The sequence below is a fragment of the Abramis brama genome (genome assembly GCF_963993115.1).
Source record: "Abramis brama genome assembly, chromosome: 17".
NCBI lineage: Eukaryota > Metazoa > Chordata > Actinopteri > Cypriniformes > Leuciscidae > Abramis > Abramis brama.
Window position 1 is genome coordinate 32,513,440 of NC_139979.1, and position 20,228 is coordinate 32,533,667.

The 20,228-nt window shown below is 40.1% G+C and overlaps 1 protein-coding gene across 1 annotated transcript in view; it reads right to left on the reverse strand.

Moving 5' to 3' along the window:
- ascc3 (activating signal cointegrator 1 complex subunit 3) overlaps positions 1 to 20,228 on the reverse strand; it is a 224,412-nt gene that overhangs the window by 11,406 nt on the left and 192,778 nt on the right. The window contains exons 35-37 of the mRNA XM_084088603.1: positions 13,103 to 13,214; positions 6,507 to 6,641; positions 2,617 to 2,841 (exon numbers count right to left, since the gene is read on the reverse strand). Coding sequence (XP_083944729.1) covers positions 2,617 to 2,841; positions 6,507 to 6,641; positions 13,103 to 13,214 — 472 coding nt within the window. The remainder of the gene's footprint in view (positions 1 to 2,616; positions 2,842 to 6,506; positions 6,642 to 13,102; positions 13,215 to 20,228) is intronic.

Genomic DNA, 20,228 nt, shown 5'->3' on the forward strand with positions numbered 1-20,228 from the left:
TATGGTCTCTATCGCGGTTACGCTCATGTGACGTTGCTGTGCCGCGTGATCACAAAAGCTTATCGTTTGAATACGATCGCATTTTTAAGCATTGCAGTATAAAAACAAGTGATTTTAAACTGCTGAAATGCAATAAGCGGCAAAAGTGAACTTAATAATATGCGAGTGCTGTCTGAGAAGCCGCTGCTCATACGGCGCACAGAACTGAAACTAGTTCATTTTGCCGCCTTATTGGGCTTCAGCGGTTACATGCACATACTTATGTGTCAAAATGCTCACATTCATTTATGTCTTCAGTGAACATAAAGAAAGAAAGCGCATGTGTATCAGTATATTAGATGAGTGCATTCGGTCAGGTCTGTTTCCTTATGGTCTGATTATAAAAATCCACTGACTTTTTGGGTTCAAAATATGAATTTTACACAGTCTCTACTCCTTCAATGATGCCTAACAAGTCTTATTTCACATTTAAATTGTGAAGCATTGCTAATTTTAAAGGATGATAGGGTAACACTATTATAAGGTGACGCAGTTAAACGTTACTACATGTACTTACTATAATAATAACAGTAAATTAAGCGTAATTCAAGTAAACCAAAATAGCCCTAAACCAAACCCTAACAGTAACTCTATGTAGTTATTTAATATTACTCAGTACTTATTTGAATAAGCACAACGTAACTACATCTATTTATTTATTCATTTGAAAATCACAAAACTGTCAAAACAAAACAGATAATTGAATTTTGGACACAAAGTTCACATATAAAAGATTCACTTTATGGTTCAAAGGTTTGTGAACCAGATTATTTGCTAAATGTTAAATGTTTCTTGAGCATCAAATCATCATATTAGAGTGATTTCTGAAGGATCATGTGACACTGAAGACTGGAGTAATGATGCTGAAAATTCAATTACAATTTATTCACACAGAAAACATAAACATATTCACAATGTTTTTACTGCATTTTTGATCAAATAAATGCAGCCTTGGTGACTCCATTCAAAAACATTAAATAAACTAACAATCCCAAACTTTTGTAATAACCTTAATATAATAACTCACACTGTGATAGTCTATAATTCATGCCAAATGCAGAGAGAGAGAGAGAGAGAGAGAGAGAGAGAGAGAGAGAGAGAGAGAGAGAGAGAGAGAGAGAGAGAGAGAGAGCAAAAAAACATTAAAATGTAATGAGGCCGGCTGGGCATCATGGGAAGGGTTAATTCTGTGACATCACTGCAGGATGAGCTCAGGTGTGTAAGAGAGCGACTGCTATGAACACACACGAGCTGCCAGCAGGACTGTCTCAGCGGGAACCCAGAAAAGTAACCACATCATGTAGAAGCATAGCCAATCACTCCCAGACACACACACACACACACACACACACGAGCCGCTGGCAGAGCCGGACCGCCAGCGTGGACAATCTGTCCAGTCCTGGCCAGAGAAACTCAAGAGTGTGTCTCAGGCATAGCCAATTGCAAACAGATTCGAAGGTGTGCCATCAGGCATGAACAATCGACATCAGGTTGCTGTGCCGGATCCGGAGCGCAGGGTTTTTACGACTGCCCCCGAGGAGAGTGTTTTATGACCATCCAAACGACCTCACAGTCCAATATCCATAAATCATATCCACACTTCAGGCTCTCTGTCCTCAGTGTGTTGCACTGCGAGTCTGTTTACACACGTCAGAATAACACCGGATGGCAGGGCAGCATTAGGATGCCGTCTTGGAAAAGTGTGCACACACACACACACACGTTTGTTTCACTGTATTAGTGAGGACATTGCATAGACCTCCATTGATTTTACATCAGGTTAATGATATTTTCTATGGCCTAACACAAGTTGGTTGCCATAATATTTCACTATACAAGTAGGACATTTGACCCTCAAACCTGTACACACACACCTGTACACACACACACACACACACCTGGCAGATTAACGTAAGCACACACACACGTATATGAACACACACACACACACCTGGCAGATGAATGCAAGCACACACACACACACATGTATATGAACACACACACACGCACACACACACACACACACACACGTATATGAACATATGAACACACACACACACACACCGGCAGATTAACGTAAGCACACACACACGTATATGAACACACACACACACACACACCTGGCAGATGAATGCAAGCACACACACACACACATGTATATGAACACACACACACGCACACACACACACACACACGTATATGAACATATGAACACACACACACACACACCGGCAGATGAACGTAAGCACACACACACACACGTATATGAACACACACACACACACACACACGACAGATGAACGTAAGCACACACACACACACACGACAGATGAACGTAAGCACACACACACACACGTATATGAACACACACACACACACACACGTATATGAACACACACACACACACACACACACACACGACAGATGAACGTAAGCACACACACACACACACACACACACACACACACACACACACACACACACACACACATGTATATGAACACACACACACACACACACAGCAGATGCACGTGAGCACACACACACACACACACGTATATGAACACACACACCCACCTGGCAGATGCGTATGGTGTTGTCCAGGGCGGTTTTGGTGTCGGTGCTGTAGTCGCTGCAGGGCAGTTGTGCGCGGCTGAAGTGGGCCTGCAGGAGCAGGTGTGTTTTGGTGTGTGCGCTGTCGTAGGAGTGCGGGTTCACCGGGATTGGGAGCCGCTGGGCCAGTTCACTGTTCAACTGGTCCTCGTTGTGCCGGACCGGGAGCTCGGCGTACTCCTCGGCTTCCTGAGAACACACACACACACAGCATTCACTGAACACCTCATTCACTTCTCAAAGACACCCGACGGTCCACTTCCAGCTTATATTCAGTTAAAGATTAAGAACTGCGATGGACAGATACAGGGCTAGGTTTAGTAAACAGTAGAGGTGTAACAATATATCACAGTACAATAATGCAACAATATGTATCGTGGATAGTTCACCCAAAATGAAAATGTACTGTGAGAAAAAATCAAGTTTTCAGAGTTTTAGTGTCAGTACTACATTAAACTACTATATAATGTTGAATATAATGTATAATAATGCGATGGGGGAATATTTGTGTGTCCTGATAATGCCAAATGTCTGATGTTACCAGTAAAAAGTGTCCTACATTATATTAAATATATCTAGTCAGTGAGAGAGAGCAAGCATATTAGTCTAAAATAATTCTGTATTTTCAGCTTCAGAATCATGAATATAGTTATTCTGGTGTCTCTGTTGTCCTGTGCATTGGGTTTCCAGCACCAAGTCCAAGACTATTCATTTACACACACAATGTAAAACCAAATTTAGCATTTTAATCAACAGTACATTGTTAACCTTTTATCATATGTCTTGGAGTATCGCAATAATATCGTATTGTGAGTTCAGTATCGTGATATGTATCGATTCGTGACATGAGGGGATTGTTACACCCCTAATGATGTCACTTCTTGAGAGCCGTAATTCCATGGAATGTTCATTTTTGTGGGAGGAGCTAAAATTGCAGGATATTATTAATATTTCTGCATGTGATCTAAAACAACTTACAATGCATTGCAAGAATACACAATAATTACAATTGTACTTTTCATCAGCATGTTCATCTGGGAGTCGAACCCCTTCTCAACCACCTGAGCTACTGGACACACACACACACACACACACACACACACACACACACACACACACACACACACACACACACACACACACAGACACACACACACAGACACACACACAGACACACACACACACACACACACACACAGACAGACACACACACACACACACACACACTAAAGTCTCGATTTAACCGTTTATAGCATTGTTGTATGATTTTAATTGGCGGTTGGACTGGAGAAGGTCAAGACCGCGGTGGTGGGACGAGGGGGGCTCGTGTCTCTTGACTCGTGTCTCATTATGAAGCGCTCCACGGTAATTACAGGACAATACGGGTGAACGAGGGGCTGATGGGGGAGGCGTCTCACACAGGGGTCATTTGTTGCTATTGAACGACTGGTTAGAGTGAAAACGGGGGTTCTGCCCACCTCATGTCAGGCTTTTGTTAAGCGTTAGACAGCGAGATGTAATAAGTGGATAATCAAGCGGGAAACGTGTAACTGTGAGGATCAGTGATTTATCCCTGCTGCCTCAGGCGTCATTACCACATTAACATGTGCTCTTTTCCTATTACTGACACACAAACACACACACACATTAATATTCACAGACATGACTCAAAGCTCCTCTCATCTCTATATTTTGATCAGTTCAGCTGATGAATCTTTTGTGGCATCAGGTAATCTGAGACTCCTCTGTTTGCCCAGGTCATTCTGCGGTCACAGGCTCTGATGTCTTCTTGTCGTTTTTTATTCTTTTAGGAAGGTTATGGATAAATCTGGAGAATGATCGTCTGTAAAAACGTCTTCATTGCTGCTTTGCACACTTAAACAAAAAATCTTGCATTAAATTAACCTTTAAATTGACTTTTTATTCATGCTTATCTGGAGTATTTAAAAGCTGATAACTTCAAGAAATAATATAATGAATCACACAGGCAATCAGATCCTTTATCATTAGCCACAGAGAGCATAAAGTTATAAAAAGAACATGAATTTAATCTACATGTTCTATTTATGTTGAACTGGAAGCCATGGTGATATTAAGCAAAACCTTGAGTGTTTTATGTTATTTTTGATGCAAAAAGATATTAACTGTCCATATAGCTTGCTTGTTACCAATTTAACTCTCGAGAAAAGTATATTACAAACATTGAAATAGCATCACTATATTTTATACGAATATAAAGTTGAAAATTTTGTTCATTTTTATGTAAAAAGTTTGTCTGTTTTATGTTTTGAACTTTCAAACAGTGCCAATGCTATCAATAAATCTTATATACTTTATAACTCTTACACATTTTATAAATAACTGAAAATGTATTATATTTATTTGTGTTTATTTAATTAATGTCCAAACACTGTTTGTAATCTTAAAAGTCCAACATCTACAGTAGTGGCCAAAAGTAGGGTTTTTAATGACAAGTTTGATTAAACCATACAAATATGAGGAAAATATTTTGAAATTATTAAGATTTTAAATATGAGGGAAGAACAAAACACTAAACTTGGTTATTGGTTATTTGGCAAAAAACTACAGCCACAGGTTTTATTTTACTATGCAAGGAAAAACGAAAAGGAGAAAAACATACGTTGACTACAACATAATCAGTTACTAATATTTCATTGGTTCACTCTTGTTTATTATAATTGTTCATAATTTCTTGGTATGACAGCCTTGCCAAAAATTATGTCGGCACAATTTGGCATGTTTCATTGCATTATTATCACAAATATAATAACTGACTCAAAGCACAATTGCACAATACGATCACGAAATCTTTAACGCATTTTTAATATTTAATATTTAAATAAGGTTCAATAATTAAAATTTTCCTAGACAGGACATCACTTTTGGTCCACTACTGTACATGATTACACCTCAACAACAGGTCTGAATGGAAACTATAATATAATAAATATAATATAATATTAACAGTGTATAAATTAAAATAAATAAATAATCAAAGTGATTAAAATGATAGAACAGGTTTTCCCCCAAATGGCTTAAAGCTAAATAATGATGTTAAATGTTTTGTCATTTTTTAAAAGGGGTCAGTGAAAATTGTTTAAACTTTGGACAAAATTGTTACTTGTTCACATTGGAAGATCAACATAAAAAACGATCTGCGCTGCTTGATGATCTATTTCAATGATTTCAACACGGCTATCAATATTTGGGGGCAAAATTTTGAAAACTACAAACTGATTGCATTATTTTCTAGCAATAACCATTAAATAAATTAAATAAATAAAAATTTCTTAAAAAAACAAAACACTGGCTAACAGAATTTCAGATTTAGGCTATTTGGAAATTAAAATAAGATTTGTGCCTTTAATGTTTACATAAATGTAACAGGACACCAATTTACACCACGTTTGTGGAAAGTGAAAATATATTCTCTAAAATCAAAAACTCTGGATATAAGAACATGTTTTAACAGTATAGTTTGCATCAGTTGTGCGGTGTCTCGAGTGTGAGACAGATGTCATGTCGTGAGGACGTCAGTGGAGTGTGAAAAGCCTTTATGTCTCAATTATGTCTGTGATCAGTGAGAGCGAGGCACTCTAATGAGGCGGGTGTAAAGAGCTGATCATTTTCACACCAACCCTTATGTGTGTGTGTGTGTGTGTGTGTGTGAGTGCTCAGCTGTATCAAGCCAAACTGGACTCATGGAATAATCATTAACTGTGTCAGGATGTTGGCCAGTGAAGGTGGTGATGCATTGGTGTTTAAAGTGCACTGTCCCTGAACGCTTCACTGAGCAGAAGATGAGAGATGCTTTTAAACGAGTGTTTGCTCACCGACAGGATGGCCAGCAGATCCTGGACGGGAAGCTCCGGCTTCAGACGCTCTTTGAACATGCGGATGGTCTGGTGTTTCAGGTAATAGTAGGATGAGATGCGACCGTAGGTCAGCGGGTCGATGGTCTGCCCGTCCTGAACACAACAACACAGTCACTGATTAACATGACAACACAGTCACTGATTAACACAACAACACATTCACTGATGAACACGACAACACAGTCACTGATGAACACAGTCACTGATGAACACAACACAGTCACTGATTAACACAACAACACAGTCACTAATGAACACGACAACACATTCACTGATGAACACGACAACACAGTCTCTGATGAACATAACAACACAGTCACTGATGAACACAGTCACTGATGAACACGACAACACAGTCACTGATGAACACAGTCATTGATGAACATGACAACACAGTCACTGATTAACATGACAACACAGTCACTGATTAACACAACACATTCACTGATGAACACGACAACACAGTCACTGATGAACACAGTCACTGATGAACACAACACAGTCACTGATTAACACAACAACACAGTCACTGATGAACACGACAACACATTCACTGATGAACACGACAACACAGTCTCTGATGAACTCAGTCACTGATGAACACGACAACACAGTCACTGATGAACACAGTCACTGATGAACACAGTCATTGATGAACACAACAACACAGTCACTGATGAACACGACAACACAGTCACTGATGAACACGACAACACAGTCACTGATGAACACAACACAGTCACTGATGAACACGACAACACATTCACTGATGAACACGACAACACAGTCACTGATGAACACAGTCACTGATGAACAGTCACTGATGAACACGACAACACAGTCACTGATGAACACAGTCACTGATGAACACAGTCACTGATGAACACGACAACACAGTCACTGATGAACACACTCACTGATGAACACGACAACACATTCACTGATGAACACAACACAGTCTCTGATGAACACGACAACACAGTCACTGATGAACACAGTCACTGATGAACACGACAACACAGTCACTGATGAACACAGTCACTGATGAACAGTCACTGATGAACACGACAACACAGTCACTGATGAACACAGTCACTGATGAACACGACAACAGTCACTGATGAACACAGTCACTGATGAACACGACAACACAGTCACTGATTAACAGTCACTGATGAACAACACAGTCACTGATGAACACAGTCACTGATGAACACGACAACACAGTCACTGATGAACACAGTCACTGATGAACACAGTCAGTGATGAACACGACAAGAGTCACTGATGACAACAGTCACTGATGAACACAGTCACTGATGAACACGACAACACAGTCACTGATGAACACGACAACAGTCACTGATGAACACAGTCACTGATGAACACGACAACAGTCACTGATGAACACGACAACAGTCACTGATGAACACGACAACACAGACACTGATGAACAGTCACTGATGAACATGACAACACAGTCACTGATGAACACAGTCATTGATTAACACAACAACACAGTCACTGATGAACACGACAACACAGTCACTGATGAACACAGTCACTGATGAACACGACAACACGGTCACTGATGAACACAGTCACTGATGAACACAGTCACTGATGAACACGACAACAGTCACTGATGAACACAGTCACTGATGAACACGACAACAGTCACTGATGAACACAGTCACTGATGAACACGGCAACACAGTCACTGATGAACACGACAACACAGTCACTAGTCACTGATGAACACAGTCACTGATGAACACAGTCACTGATGAACACAGTCACTGATGAACACGACAAGAGTCACTGATGACAACAGTCACTGATGAACACAGTCACTGATGAACACGACAACACAGTCACTGATGAACACAGTCACTGATGAACACGACAACAGTCACTGATGAACACAGTCACTGATGAACACGACAACACAGTCACTGATGAACACAGTCACTGATGAACAGTCACTGATGAACACGACAACACAGTCATTGATTTACACAACACAGTCACTGATGAACACAGTCACTGATGAACAGTCACTGATGAACATGACAACACAGTCACTGATGAACACAGTCACTGATGAACACGACAACAGTCACTGATGAACACAGTCACTGATGAACACGACAACAGTCACTGATGAACACAGTCACTGATGAACACGACAACACAGTCACTGATGAACACGACAACACAGTCACTAGTCACTGATGAACACAGTCACTGATGAACACGACAAGAGTCACTGATGACAACAGTCACTGATGAACACAGTCACTGATGAACACAGTCACTGATGAACACAGTCACTGATGAACACAGTCACTGATGAACACGACAACACAGTCACTGATGAACACAGTCACTGATGAACACGACAACAGTCACTGATGAACACAGTCACTGATGAACACGACAACACAGTCACTGATGAACACAGTCACTGATGAACAGTCACTGATGAACACGACAACACAGTCATTGATTTACACAACACAGTCACTGATGAACACAGTCACTGATGAACACGACAACAGTCACTGATGAACACAGTCACTGATGAACATGACAACACAGTCACTGAACACAGTCATTGATGAACACAACAACACAGTCACTGATGAACACGACAACACAGTCACTGATGAACACAGTCACTGATGAACACGACAACACGGTCACTGATGAACACAGTCACTGATGAACAGTCACTGATGAACATGACAACACAGTCACTGATGAACACAGTCACTGATGAACACGACAACACAGTCACCGATTAACAGTCACTGATGAACACGACAACACAGTCACTGATGAACACGACAACACAGTCACTGATGAACAGTCACTGATGAACACGACAACAGTCACTGATGAACACAGTCACTGATGAACACGACAACACAGTCACTGATTAACAGTCACTGATGAACACGACAACACAGTCACTGATGAACACAGTCACTGATGAACACAGTCACTGATGAACACAGTCACTGATGAACACGACAAGAGTCACTGATGACAACAGTCACTGATGAACAGTCACTGATGGACACAGTCACTGATGGACACAGTCACTGATGAACACGACAACACAGTCACTGATGAACACAGTCACTGATGAACACGACAACAGTCACTGATGAACACAGTCACTGATGAACACGACAACACAGTCACTGATGAACACAGTCACTGATGAACAGTCACTGATGAACACGACAACACAGTCATTGATTAACACAACAACACAGTCACTGATGAACACAGTCACTGATGAACACGACAACACAGTCACTGATGAACACAGTCACTGATGAACACAGTCACTGATGAACACAGTCACTGATGAACAGTCACTGATGAACAGTCACTGATGAACATGACAACACAGTCACTGATGAACACAGTCAGTGATGAACACGACAAGAGTCACTGATGAACACAGTCACTGATGAACACGACAACAGTCACTGATGAACACAGTCACTGATGAACACAGTCACTGATGAACATGACAACACAGTCACTGATGAACACAGTCATTGATTAAACACAACAACACAGTCACTGATGAACAGTCACTGATGAACATGACAACACAGTCACTGATTAACACGTTCATCATGGACCAGACATGGAGTTTCCAGAGGTCTGGACGTGGGTGCCATAGAGTGCCCCGTCTCTGAGAAAGCAGGTCCTTCCTCAGAGGAATGGGCCAAGGAGGGGATAAGTTAAGGGGATAAGAAGCATAAGTTCTGGGAATTGGGCCAATACGGCGCAACTAACAAGACCTGCTCCTCGTCCTCCCTGAGCCTCCCTGAGAAGGCTCACTGAGGGAAACGCATACTTGCGTAGGCCCTGGGGCCAGCTATGTGCCGGTACATCCGTGCCGAGGGTCCCCTCGGTCAGGGAATAAAACAACTGACAATGGGTCGAGTCTATGAATACCAAGGATATGAATGGCACGAAGCGACCTCAGATGCTTCTGACTCCATAGGAGGAGATGGTGGGAGAGTAGACCACCTTGACGGTTGATTTATGCAACAGTCGCAGTGCTGTCCGCCCGAGACTGAGCCAGAATCAGCCAGTTGTCGAGATAGTTGAGAATATGAACGTGTTCACGGAGTGGAACAATGGCTGCGACTTTCGTGAAGACGTGGGGCGACAGGGACAGCCCGAAGGGTAGGACTTTGTACTGATATGCCCGTCCCTCGAACGCAAACCGTAGAAACGGTCTGTGTGGAGGAAGAATCGAGACATGAAATTACGTGTCCTTCAGGTCGATCGCTGCAAACCAATCTCGGGGGTGTTAACATCTTGAACGGGAGCTTGTGCAGGGCCCGATTCAAGGTTTGCAGGTCCAAGATCGGTCGTAATCCACCGCCTTTCTTGGGTACAATGAAGTAGGGGCTGTAGAACCCTGTCCTCATATCGGCTGGAGGGACCAGCTTGATCAAGTCCTTCGCCAGTAGGACATCGATCTCTGCCCGCAAGACAGGAGCATCGCAACTCCACACAGAGGTGAAGTGGATGCCGCTGAACTTGGGTGGGCGCTGGGCGAACTGAATCGAATGCTTGCCATGCTCCCAGACACCGTGCAAGCGGGACCAACGGGACCACAGACGTACCCGGGGTGGGGTAGCGAGGTGGAACACAGGGACTCGGCTCGGGAGGCACTGAGGCGGCCAGGGTGGGGCAGATGCGTGGGAAGGCCTGGTGGCGTCCCCGAACCACACACTGCTGCCCGCTGGCGACATGGGGGACGGGAGTGGCAAGGCATGAAAGCGTCGCTCACTGCCATCCACGCCCTCGAGACCCAGAGAAGCTGCTGAGATGCCAGCAGCAGACCAGAATTTGAACAAACAAAAGATTCTCCACCAGGGAAGAGCAGCTGACTCTGGGTCTCCCGTCTCAGGGCTGCAGAGATGGGTGGCATCGTCTTCCTGCGAAAGCTCAACGTCACAGTAGAGCTGGCTGTGACAGTTTTATTTTTTCGCAGGGGACTAACGAGGAGGTGGTCTCGTCGGGGAACGCTCACTGTAATCCTCAGATCACCAATGCTATTAGCCAAAGTAGCCCTTTTCTGGTGGCCACCAGAAGAGGAACTAGATCGGGGAATAGGCATGGGGACTCCACCTCGTTTGAGGCACTTGAGTCTTGACCGTGCATCTAGAGCGCCGAACGACGCGCGCTGGGTTGCTGTGACAACCCGCGCCGTCAGCCGGCAGCTCGACGGCACACGGCACGCTGAACGGCATAAGCCTTTACGAGAAAGGGGAGATGAACAACGTGCCGACATGGTCATGCTCTCATGAGAGAGCATCATTAAGCCCAGGCATGTGAAACAGTGACCGTGGCCGTCATATGAGGATAGGAAACGACCGCATCCAGCAACACACGGTTTGAATGACATCTTGAAAATGACGCAGTGTCAACCCGTGTATGCTCTTTCAGGAAACTGCTCTCTCGGGTGCTGAAGCACCCAGGGATGACCGCGGCTACACAAACAGGATGATAGTGCAAGCCTGATGTGAACACTCACATTCTCATTGAAGGCGCAACATTCAGAGCTGTGAAAACAGCTGCTCTCTGTGAGATCGCGGCCAGCGCTGTCTGTGCTGTAGCACCAACACCAGCTTGAAGAGGCATTCTCCTGAAGAAGCAGACTCATCTTTTGAAGTTAAAACACTCTCAGATAAGATTGCAGAGCAGGAACAGCATTCACCGTCCGGCTCCGAAGCGAAAGACAAAGATGCGATGCACCTGACGTTCATTATATGCTTGCGTCGCAATGCACAGCAGCTGGTGCAATTATCGCATGCCAATGTGCATTGGCTCGTTTAGTTACACTCAAAGTAGATAGGCTCTCGAGTGAGATCCCCATTCGTCAGAATCACTTCTTACGTACGTCATAGTGAGCAGACGAAGGGGAACTTGGGATAGGCTCGTTCTCACATTCGCGGCTCAGGGAAAGAAGGGCACATTTGTAGGAAAGAGCCTTAGAATTGGGACGCAGCTAATGAATTACCCATGATCCCTAAAATGCTTGCAAGGGTTTGGAATTGACCTGATGTAACAATTCTCATGACTACAGATGTGGCAACTCTGACCTAAATAATAACATTAAACTAGGAAATAATATTGCAGTAGTAACAGCTGATAATAACAGAAATAATGAACAAATAACTTATAATAAAACTCAGAATCCCTGACAACATTCAAAAGACAGCTGAAAACTCATCTCTTCTGTGAACACTTCAATTCATAAAAAAAAATAAAAATAAAAAAAAAATCTATTTCCTTTTCCTTTAATCCTCCCTTGTCTGGCTTATGCTACTCTAAGCAATGTCTGAAACATTGTATTTTGAGCACTTCTTGTGTTGTTTTTTTGCCTCTTGATAACTCGCTTGCTGTATTCCTCATTTTGTAAGTCACTTTGGATAAAGGCGTCTGCTAAATGACTAAATGTAAATGTAAACACATAAATGATCAAACCAGAACTGGGCAGCGTGTAGAAATACCTGCTGTATCTCCATGCAGTACGAGCACTCCAGGTCTCTCAGGCTCCTCTCCACCAGGGTTGAAAGGTATTTGTTAATGGTTTCATGGCTGGTGTCATCCAAATTATAGTAGCTGAGAACAAAGAGAGAGCAGTTAAAAGTGGAACACACTAAAATGACTCATCGGCAATATTCAACACAGAAAATCTGCTTATTTTATTAGGATTTTGATCTGTAATCTTCTTTTTGAGTATCTTTGATGATTCTGAGCATCTTATTTTCTCGTAAAAATATCTAAACGTGCTTAAAATAAGACAAATTTACCAGAGAATTTCACTGGATATTAACTACTGGAGGATACAACAGCTGCATACATTATTAGTGTATATTGGATAAGATATGAATGAGGTGAAGATATTAATATATGTTTTAAACAAAAAATCTGCCAGTGCCATCAGACAAAATACACTTATTTAAAATGATCCTCTAAAAAGCTTTAATTTGTTTGCATTTAATGCAGTTTCACTAATCAGCTGAAGTTATTATTTTGAAGGATGCTTGGCTATTTTTACTGGAATTTGATTTAGTCTGATATGATGTTATAAATCTATTTAATATATTTTTTAAATCTATTTTGGCTATTTAAAACAAACAACAACAACAACAACAACAACAACAACAACAACAAAACACTGTTCACACTACAGCTGAGCACTACGGAGGAAAATGTAATAAGCTTGCTGGATAATGCAATGGCGACATGAGACAACAGACCAAAGATTAATGTCACATTAATTTCAATTATTTTCATGCAGATTTAAAGGCAGAAATGACGACGTATTCTAAATGCATATCTCCTGTTCTTCATGTGTGAAGAAAACAGCACTTCTCAAAGTGAACAGCAAATCTTTCACTAAAGTGACACACTGTTAAAAGAATTATCCAGCATTAATAGAAATCAAATCAAAATCTAAACAGAGAGCTTAATAACCAACAAGTCTTTTAATGCTGCATCTCCATAAACTTTACAAATGTATGTATTTATGTAAAATCATATCATAATGCACATCTTAATGCTGACAATCACATCACGTTAATTTGTGATCTTTATAGAGATTTCATTTTGGAGCTGGAGAATATTGAATGATGCACTTAAAAAAGGGATACTGGCCAATATGACATGCATCCTTAATAAATACCTTACAGTATGTATTTATCAATATAGTGTAAGCAATAATGCATATGATACTGAGAGAGATACTTTGACAGCACAGGTGGGTGTTTATTCAAAAACACAACACCTCCAGAAAAGCAATGCTTTGCTGCAAAATCATTCCCAGATTTGCTGGAGACCCGAAATCACTTCCATGCTCAGCAAAGCTGTAAGAGCAACCACATGAGATACACACACAACTATGCACTTCATTAACTCTGAGTGACGGCAAACATTTCTCCTGCTGTTCGTGTGTGTGTGTGTGTGTGAGAGAGAGAGAGAGAGAGAGAGAATAAAAAACAGTTAATTCTGGTTGTATTGATACTGTATATTCTGTAGAAACTGCTCATTTTTTTTCAGCACTCAAAATCTCAGAAGTATTGATAACATGATCTGTGTGTGTTAATATTTTGAAAAAATATCGCAGTGATATGTAAATATAGATGTGCATGTAAATAATGATCAGCGTACACATACACGCACACGCGCACACACACACACACACACGCACACACATGTACACACACACGTGGATCATTTCCAGGGCCGGTTTCAGCTGGTACACACTGTGAAATGTGAACATCTCCAGCCAGTTATCAGGAAGAGAGAAGTGTCAAGGTAACTGCCGGTCAGAAGGCCTTTGTGTGTGTGTGTGTGTGTGTGAGAAAGGACATTAGTCTACGATTAAAAGGCCACAGGTCTACACACCCTTTTGAATTTTTCATAGCATCACATACTTCCACAGGTCTTAGACAAACCTTTGAGACGCAGCTGGAGAAGAACTGACTCTTCATCCAAACCATCTGTCTGATCATTACAACCTAACAAGCAGTTTTTCTGCTGCTGCGTCTTTAAGACTGGTGTGTGAACAGCCTATTCTGCAGAAGCCTACTGAAGGAAATGCAGAGCTGTAGGTGCTACACACTATAGACTTTAATAAGAATTTGTCTTACTGGAAAGATCCACCCGTAAATAGCCCACATGAAAGTAAACAGTTCCTTCTAATCAAATTTCACAAAATATGGTTTGTCATAAAAAACAAAAACATTTGTTTTTGACAATTATGCATATTGCAGATTAAATAAAAAGTGAAAATGAAAGTGAGTTTTGCCAAAACTGTTTTGTAAATGATGTTAATCAACAGACCACAGCCTGATTGTTATAAGCTTCTAGTTGAAGTGGCGGGACTAGTCATCAAACACCAGCTGGATATAGTTACCAAAAAAATAAAATAAATAATCAATGAAAACAACAACAACACCCATAATATATTGATTCAGTTATATATTACACACACACACACACACACACACACATATATATATAGTTATATAATATACATATAATTATTTGTAATGAAAACAATTGACAATTATTCTCAATTTCTTTAAACTACCAGTCAAAAGATTGGAATAATTAAGATTTTTTAATGTTTAAGTCTCTTATGCTCACCAAAGCTACATTTATTTATAAAAAATACTTTAAAAAAGTGATATCGTGATATATTATTACAAATTAAATTAACTGATTTCTATGTGAATGTACGATAAACTGTAATGTATTCCTGTGATCAAAGCTGAATTTTCAGCATCATTACTCCAGTCTTCAGTGTCACATGATCCTTCACAAATCAGTCTAATATGATGATTTGCTGCTCAAGAAACATTTATGATTATTATCAATGCTGAAAACAGTTGTGCGGTTTCATATTTTTGTGGAAACTGTGATACTTTTCAAAGAAAGAACTTATCTGAAATGGAAATATAACATTATAAATGTATGTACTATTACTTTTGATCAATTAACTAGATCGATGCTAAATAAAAGTAATAATGTCTTTGAAGGGTAGTGCATATTAACCATTACACATGCTTGCAATAAACCAGGCTATTGAATGATTACAGTTTAGCTTTTATGGTAAATTTGGACATTAATAGTGATAATTTTAGAAAAAATGTGCAAAAATGAATGTGCAAAAGCTTGTTACTGTACATAGTGTAACTTTAGAAGACATTAAGGTACTAATATGCATGATTTAATAAGCATGTTAAGAACAAAAACACAGTAAATCAAACTCTTTAATCCTACCAGATCAAGACTCATTTAACTGAATGTCAGCACAACATGATCTGTATTATTACAGCGTAATAAAGGATAAAGGGCATGGTTCTACACAGCCAGCGGTGCAGTGATGTGTTTCTCTCAGACGGCTGTAGTGAACACCTATACGTCTGATGAAATGCCTGCTGTTAGTTTGGCTGATGTGAGGTGTTTATGAGTCCTCTGGGGCTCCTGTGCGCTTAAAACTGCTCAGATCCAGTCAATCACGGCTCGTGTGAAGGTGATGTGCCACAGAAACACACAGATAGATGGAGATGTGCCAAATGGAGCTGTGCGTCCTATTATTAATGTGCAGCCTTACTGGAAAGAAGCTGTTGTGCTGTTTTTAAATGACATTTAAAAAGAAAAAGCTGTGGCAACATGCTAAAATGCTCTCCGAGGACGTCATCAACCCTCACACATTATCATTATTCTCAGCTAGTCACGCAGTATTGTAACAGGAACTAAATATACAGAAACACAGTGAAATCACACGGTTTAAAGAAACTAGTTGCGTCCCAAATGATGCACTTGTACACTATGCACTGTGCAGTGTTTGAATTCTATAAGGTTATTTTGTCGTTCGACATCAGAATCTCATAGCTCCTCCCCCTTCGCTACGTAATTAAATCTGAACTGAGCTGGACGATGACATCACGGTTTTCTCCAGAGCGGCTATATATATAAATTAACTAAATTAATAACTTCTTTACAACAAAAATGAACCATCACTGAACTTACTTAAGCTGGACTGTGACGGAAACAAACTATGTTGCATTATTTTCTTGTTATCTCTGTAAAGCTGCTTTGAAACAATCTGTATTGTAAAAAGCGCTATATAAATATATATATATAATGTGATATATAAGGTGACTTAACTTGACATGGAAAAAAATAAAATGAAAATTCAACATTAGAATCTTATAGCTCCTCCCCCTTCGCTACGTAATTAAATTTGCGACAGTTGAGTGCATGAAGTGTCCAACATTAAACACTTCGTTTTTTCTGTTAATTAAGTGCATCATCTGGGTATTTAAAGTGTACTTCTTCTATTTGTAACTTTCAGTGTGAACCATAGACTGTATAAAACAATGGTGTGTGTGACGTCAGCCGTAGTGTTTCTGAAGAGCATTTTTGAAGCCCAAAGTGGGCGGAGCCGGCCGTCGCCATCTTGGTCGCGCGTCACTCCCGGATAAACGGAAATGTGGAACGAGGCGGATTAGCTGAGGTGACGTGACGCTAACAGACAGCAGAAAAACGGCTAGTAGTGACATCAGCGGCAATCCACCTGTCACTCAAGTGGCCACGCCCTTAATTATGCAGAACTTTAAGGCTTAATATAATTTAAACGGATGAGTTATAAAAAATATCACCCCCCTCACAGTTGTCATGAAGGGCAAAATTAGCATTATAGACCAAAAATACTTTTTGTACCAGGCTGTAAACACATTTTTTTTCTGCTGTAAAGTTTGGTATTTTAACATGGGGGTTTATGGGGTTGACTCTCTATTAGAGCCTGTCTCTAGTGGCCAGTCGATGAAGTGCAGTTTAAGTCACTTCCGTGTGGGATTCACAAGAGAGAGAGAGCAGGAGGTTGCTGCTTGGTGTGAACTCACTACTCACTTTATTTATACTACAAAACGTCACAGAATAGTGAACGAGTATGTGAATTGTGATGCACTTTGTATCACGAGGAACCCAAAATATCTTGAGAAAGTACTAAAAAAGTCCAATTGTGTGTGTTCACACTTGGCAGGTTTGGTTTGATTAAGACAAACTCTGGTGCGATTGCTCTGTTAGTGCGGTTCATTTGAATAAGTGTGATGTCACGGTGTCACCACCTGTAGACCTGTAGCTCCCTGTAGAAATATATAGAGAGGCTTTTAGATTCCCTAGTAGTTTTTAGACAATTTTTTTTACTTTTATTAGGTTTTGCATTTAGATATACATTCAGACATTCTAAAAGATTTAGATATGTTTTGTTATATAGGTATCAGGTTTTGCATTACTATTATAAACAAACATTAACATTTTGTAAGAAAGGGAACATATGGAAAGCATATTTGTTACTCAGTATTTGGATGTTAATAAAAAACTAAAATTCAAAACACTTTAGACAAACATTTTGCAGTTAAACTGTTATTTTTGCACTCAAAATGTTTTTGATTAATCCCTTTCATCGCTGCAATTTTTTATTTTTTTTCATCATGGCTGATTGCAAGTTTGTACCACCTAAAGTTTTCATATTTTTTCATATTTCCCATTAATTTCCTATGTTGGTCATTTTTGACTGCGAAGGTACCAAGTGTTACTTTTTATTTTTGACCCTTTAACACATCCAAATATTGTCGATGTTTTTTTTTCACATAACTAATGGGACAAAAGTCACCACGTGTCATCCCATTCAGATGAAGCAAAAATAAATAATTTCAAAATGTTTTTTTTTCTTTTCTGTGACGCTATTTTCTTCTGGAAACAAACTTTGTTGCATTATTTTCCTGTTATCTCTGTAAAGCTGCTTTGCTTTTATATATATATATATAAATAAATAAAGGTGACTTAACGACATGGAAAAAAATAAAATGAAAAGTGCACAAAAATATGGCCTATAAAAAGAGTTACGCTGCCTCAGTTATTGCAGTACCTGAGGACCTGGTGTGTGTTTTGGGGGTGTTTGCAGTAAGGGAGAGGGCACACACAGGTCTTTATGTTTAATGTGGCCTGACAGGCGTGCAAATGTCAGTGGAATGTTCTGGAATCATCTTCTTCTATTCATCGCAGATGTCGGTTCTGCCCTATATGACCCTGTGAGGCTGGTGTGTGTGAGTGTGTGTGTGTGTGATCTCTCAGCCCTTGTTTTGTGATGGAGGTGTAAACTGTGTCCAGTGTGTCCAGAGATGACGCTGCCATGGAAACACAGTCAGTAATGATCCCTGTGATGTTTTTCTGTCTTGTCTGCAGTCCAGTCACTGCGGATTCACCGAACAGCTTGGATTTCCCACTAGGCCAATTAACAAAACAAGTAATAACTCTAATTTTCCTTGAATTCACGCTGTTTGTTTATTTGAATTATTTAGCCAGACTATTTTCTATTTGTTTATTTGTAGAGCCATCTAATGCAACCTATATCAAAACACATCCGGTATGTGCATGTGGTAATGGTAATGTGTTTGCTGATATTTCAATGAAAAGTCCACTGAAATGTCTTTTTCTGTGTGTACACATCTATCAAAGCAAGGCTTGCTCTTGGAATTGAATAGCAACTTACTAGTGACACACCTGGGTGATAATGGTCAATATAATGCAGATATACACAAATTAACAATTTAATAAAGGCAAATGAGACTGCTCTAATTAAACAACACTTTACAATGCAGATCAATTCGTTAACGACAGCTAATGCATAAGCTGCCATGAACTGACAAAGAATGATTTCTTACAGCATTATTAATCTAGAATAATGTTTGTCATTTTAGCACCAAAGGTTGTTTTAATGGCAAAAGAAATAAAATGAAAAACATTAAACAAACTAAACTATTAATGTTCATTTATGAAAACCGTATTGCTCATTATTACTTTATGATTTCATGACATTATGCATAAACTAATATTAATTAAGGATGGTAACAAGAAGTGACAGCAATGATTGATCATGAAAACAATGATATACACACACACACACACACACACACACACACACACACACACACACACATATATATATATAATACACTGTGTAAATTATTATATTTAAAAAATGAATTGGAGTAGAAAATAAACTTTATAATTAGATTTAGAAGGTAATGCAAAACCTGCCTTATGTGCACTTTACAG